Source organism: Drosophila mojavensis, unplaced genomic scaffold (genome assembly GCF_018153725.1).
Source record: "Drosophila mojavensis isolate 15081-1352.22 unplaced genomic scaffold, ASM1815372v1 contig_74, whole genome shotgun sequence".
Classification (NCBI taxonomy): domain Eukaryota; kingdom Metazoa; phylum Arthropoda; class Insecta; order Diptera; family Drosophilidae; genus Drosophila; species Drosophila mojavensis.
The window spans coordinates 2,731,815-2,736,958 of record NW_025318899.1 but is presented as its reverse complement, the minus strand read 5'-3'; the positions used below and the strand labels follow the sequence as shown (position 1 = coordinate 2,736,958).

Here is a 5,144-nt window from a genome sequence, read left to right as displayed (position 1 = left end):
GGCAAACGTCATATTTGCTCAGTTCCCAGAACTGCTCACAAGTATTACTGTAGTTCTATGCTTGCTTCTGTCTGGACTCTGCTTTATGATCTAATCAATGTTCCCTGCGTTATACTCTACACTCTCAACTTTACGCTCTAGTCTCTACTCTCTACACTCTACACTCTACACTTTACACTCTATACTCTATACTCTATACTCTATACTCTACACTCTACACTCTCAACTTTCAGCTCTACGCTCTACTCTCTACACTCTACATTCGACATTCTACTCTCTACTCTCTACTCTCTACTCTCTACTCTCTACTCTCTACTCTCTACTCTCTACTCTCTGCTCTTTACTCTCTACTCTCTACACTCTACACTCTACAGTCTACACTCTACAGTCTACAGTCTACACTCTACACTCCAAAATCTCAGCTCTACAGTCTACTCTCCACACTCCAAACTCTCAGCTCTACACTCTCAGCTCTACACTCTACACTCTACTCTGTAGTTTACTTTACTCTAAACTATATAGTCTACACTCTACACTTTATACTCTCTCTATATACTCTATGCTCAACCTTTCCTCAATGCTTCCATATGCTGCCGGCAGCATAGAGTCAAAGTCACTGATCAATCATGTGTTAGCCACATGCTGACAGCCAATCAATTAACTTCAATCCACACAACATGTTCAGTCGGTGGCCAAAACATGTGTCACCCTGTGCGCGGCAGCATGTATGCAACATATGCGCAACAAAGTCGCATTTAAGCCACAACAACAGCAACAACAAGAAACATGCAAAATTAATCGATGCACCGGCAAAGTCAAATCGATATGAACAAAGCTTAAAATAACAATTCACATTTATTATAAATCCACACACCCAAACATACAAACAAATATACAAACACACAGCAGAACTTAACTAATTGCAATATAATTTATTTATTTAGTAATTAAGTTGCATGCTGCAAAAGTTGTGCAGCAGCAGCATTTGCAAATGCCAAAAAACTAACTGCAACAATTTTCAAGTCACGTTTCGAGCAACTAATTTGTAAATTTTGCTCGGGCTACGTACGAGCGTCAGTTAGGGGCAGGTGGGGCCACGATTACCTGTGCCTGATAATCCTACGTGTGTGCGTCTGTGTGTGTATGTGTGTATGTGTGTATGCAATATGTCAAAGTTGAAGGCAAGAGACGGCAGTAGCTGGCTGACATGTGGCACGTGCGCGGTTTTGATGCCACATTCATACGTACAGTAGTCATTGCCAGCAGCGACAGCTAAGACCCATCAAAACGCGACAGCCAGCCAGCCAGCGAGCGAGCGAGCGAGCGGTACAGGTGCAAGTTTGATGATAGTTTTGTCAACTTAAGTTGCCCCATAATGAAGTTGCCCCAAGTAGCTGCTGTGTGGCACGTGCCACATAGCCTAACCTAGTGAATATATTCCATGATCCGCCCTCTCTTACTTCCCCCCTTCCATTATATCTCTCTAAGTGGCGCACATTTCCAATTGAATGTTGCATGCCACACACACGCTGCATATTTCATCAAAATGCAATTGTTTCAATTTAGGTTTCGCCACACTCGATGCCACTTGCAACAGCGAGAAGCAGCAGCAGCAGCAGCAGCATTGGCCGCATCATCCATTGTTGACCCTTTTTGTGTCTTGAACTTTGCGCGCTTGGCCAGCCAACCCAAGTGGGCATATATCTTTTGCACTCACTGTGTGTGTGTGTGTGTGTCCTCTGTGTCTGTGGCGCCACTTCTAACGAAATAACTATGCGACGTTTATTATTTTCGCCATTTTCTTTTACTGTTTTTTTTTTTTTTAATAATTCTTTTGTGCGCTTTTCATTTGGCGCATTTTATTTGCACAGCTCGTCGAGTGCTGCATATGTTTGCATAAAATTCCATAGAGTGTGCAGTATTTTTGACAGTATTTCTTGTTATTTATTTATGTGCTGAACGTGAATGCATTGAAAATTTAATTGAATGAAAAATGCTCGGAAAATTCATGCACTATGTTTAAGGCGTATTATTTACGCTCATTAGAAGTATTTTATAAGGTTTTTTTTATATCTATAATTTCATATATGTATATGTTTGTTCGGTGCTTTTTGAGTTTGCAAGTCTGAACTTTCTCATTCCAACATTTTCATTATTTTAAAAGCATATCGTTTACGCTCATTATTTGTTAAATAGTTTTTTGTCTGGTATTTTGTGTATTATTATGTAAATAATAACCACTTTGATGATCTCTCCAGCATATCTAAATATTTTTTTCATACTAAAAATTAATAAAACAATTTATTTACTTTTTTTGGTTTTCTTTTTTTTTTACATTTTTGGAATACACGCGCAGTCAACTGCCTTATATACATTAATATATATAGAGATAAAGGTAGAGAGATACAGTGAAATAAGTGATGGGGGAGGGGGCTTGACAGCGAAACCGTTTTGGGGTGGCTAGTTGATGTGGGGAGTTTGCAACAACAGACTGTCAAAGCAAAACTTAATAACATACGTGGGGCTCAGAGTATGTAAGCGGCTTTCACCAGCGATCCCTGTTTGCTCATCGAGTCCTTGTGCATCTGGTATTGGAGATTGTGCGGCGGCAGGCCGAGCAGTTTACGCAGCTTGTAGCCAATCTCCATGACGGCTGTTTCGTTGTGCCCGTTGGCGGTCCAAATTGCTGCAGCAGCAAAGTAAAAAGGGTTTGAGGGAGGTGGGAGTGGGTGGGAGGATTGGTTGAAAAACCTGATGGCTGGCAAAGCTCTGGGCCCAACATTCTGTCTACTTACAGATTTTGTTGCTCTTGCTGCGCAAGTTGATGACAGCGCCACAGATTTCCTCGGTATGCTGAACAGCCTCACCAATCAGTATTAACAGCTGCAACAAGCTTCATCGATTAGAGCCGGTCAGAGCTGGTCAGCTGGCAGACAAGCTGCCAATGGGCAACTTACCACGTCCAGCCATAGCTTGTCCAGCTCCAATTTGCTGCAGCGCCCGATGCTGATGACCCAACGACCGCCATCGTTATTCGTCTCATCTTCCCACATGGGTCTGTGCCAAAGCGAAAATTGAAAACTATTGTCAAATCTATCACATTATGGACTTATGGTAGTTGGTATGAAATAAGCATGTATGATATAAGGATCTTCTCTAGAAGTACTTCACACACATATACATACATATACATATTTACGCACTTAGCTCTTCATGGTTAATTGAAAGCAGATTTACGCCCGATTGAGTTGTCTCTTAATGCATGTACTTACTGTTCAAGCATGAGCTCTTGAATATGTTTAAATATAGATGTCAGATAATGTCTATGAGAGGTTGAGTCGGTAATGACCGACTGGGAAATACCCTAAAGATAACCGTGAGTGGATGAGATATCTATTTGCTGTAGAGAATTGTATTTTTGTAAATATATATTGTACTAATACAATAGAATCCGAAAAATTCAAAATGGAAAGGTGATCAGTTTTTTTTTTTTTCGATTTACACAGAAATTCAACTTTTCGAGAATTATTGAGAACGAATTTCTTTCAAGGAGATAGAAAATTTTCGGTTTATCGTGATTTAGAGGGATACGAATTATCGATACTCGACTGTATTAAAATATCTATTGGTTATTTTCGATACCAAATAAGTCTGTCATGTTATCGATAGTTTAATCAAATTTCTAAAATCTAGCTCTAAAAATCTATGTACGAGCCTGTGGACAGACAAAAATTAGAAATGGGTTTCATATGGCAGTTGATATTGATTATGAGGCACGTATGTGTATAAGGTTTAACACTTATAGAGCTTATAGGCACTTTAAATTGAGTTTAGATAATAAACTCAATGTAGATTTTTAACCCCCGTTATCTTCTACCCACACTTACTGTATGCCCTTTTTAAACAGCGAATAATCGCTGCCAATCTTGAGCTCCGAAGGCGGCTTTATATGATTGTATAGACTCCAGAAATCTTCGACCATATCGAAGCTAGTTATTTCATTTTGCATATCCTCCCAGCTCTTGCTGCGATCATTCTCCAAATACCACAATGTCCAGGTGTGCTCAAGTGGATGCTTAAAAGGTAAATGGACCAGCTGCTGCTGCTGTTGTTGTTGCTGTTGCAGCTGTTGCTGCTGTTGTTGCTGTTGCTGCTGCTGCTGTGGTAGTTGTTGTGTCGCCTTATTTAATTCGCCATCTGAGTAGGATTTGAGGTCCTGACTGGAACTGGATATCGCATCGGCCTGCACCTCAGTATCGCTGTCCAGCATATTAAAACTGTTCTGTTTGGCCAGAAGCATTCTCCTGAAATCTGCTTAAATTGAATTGCGATAAACATGTACAAACGTATTGTTGTGTATATACATACATGAACTGGTAAATATATATATAAATTGATATAAATATATATATTGCTATGTATATATATATACTGATAAAAATCTGCTACGTATTTAAAATTTTTAACGCGTCTTCTGTAATACTTTTTGCGAAATGGACGATATTTTAATTTCAGCTCGCGTCTTATTACTTTTTTAAGACACACTACATGAAAACTGCCTGCGTTCACTAATACACAACTAACACTATAATACTCTATACTGACAGCAGGCGCACAGCTCAGTTGGGTGGGCCGAATGTACACTGAGAGAAACGAGCTGTGAGTCTTATAGAAAATGTTATGACTCAAAAGTTGTTTCATGTTTTTTATTTATTACAGTAATTTTCGATTGCCGCATACTTTCTCTCAGTGCACTTTTGACATATACACTCATAGAAATGTCAGTTCATAATAAGTTAGCCATTCAACATCTTTAAGCACTCATCGCCGTAATCCAACACTAAACATTTTATTCCCTTATGAGTGGCAATTTCGCCTTGGCTGCTGTCGCCACTTGTTTTGCCTTGTTGTTTTTTCTTTTGTTTTTCGGTTACATTGCGATAAGATCGCTGTTGCTGTCGCGCCTTATGCCTTCCACATTCATATATAAAGCGTTAATTTTATGGCACAGAAAAATGGCGAAAACACTTTGCTAAGTTCATGTCCCCAGACGAACCAATTTATGCACTCACACATCGACCTGCTGTAGCGCAGGGCATTATACCCTCGAAATTTGTAGGGGGTTAATGGATATGTTGTGTAAG

General features: G+C 39.6%; 1 protein-coding gene across 2 annotated transcripts; it reads right to left on the bottom strand.

Moving 5' to 3' along the window:
• Window positions 1–2,270: 2,270 nt before the first annotated feature.
• Window positions 2,271–4,633, bottom strand: LOC6581245 (eukaryotic translation initiation factor 4E1). 2 transcript variants are annotated; one of them, XM_002006951.4, is made up of 5 exons: window positions 4,369–4,633; window positions 3,888–4,311; window positions 2,958–3,057; window positions 2,796–2,883; window positions 2,271–2,686 (listed from the first exon to the last, which is right to left on the bottom strand). In XM_002006951.4, the coding sequence occupies exons 2-5, from the start codon at window positions 4,298–4,300 to the stop codon at window positions 2,526–2,528; spliced, it is 762 nt and encodes a 253-aa protein (XP_002006987.2). In that variant the 5' UTR covers window positions 4,301–4,311; window positions 4,369–4,633; the 3' UTR covers window positions 2,271–2,525. The 2 variants fall into 2 exon arrangements, with proteins under 2 accessions (XP_002006987.2, XP_043866303.1); XM_044010368.1 differs by lacking the exon at window positions 4,369–4,633 and having other exon boundaries at window positions 3,888–4,314.
• Between the last annotated feature and the right edge of the window lie 511 nt (window positions 4,634–5,144).

Excerpts from the sequence above, each read along its gene's own strand:
- LOC6581245 (XM_002006951.4), bottom strand. The coding sequence starts at position 4,300 with ATGCTTCTGGCCAAACAGAACAGTTTTAATATGCTGGACAGCGATACT. Across the intron at positions 3,058-3,887 it reads CTGTTTAAAAAGGGCATACA|ACCCATGTGGGAAGATGAGA; the intron begins GTAAGTGTGGGT and ends GCTTTGGCACAG. Across the intron at positions 2,884-2,957 it reads ACAAGCTATGGCTGGACGTG|CTGTTAATACTGATTGGTGA; the intron begins GTAAGTTGCCCA and ends AGCTTGTTGCAG.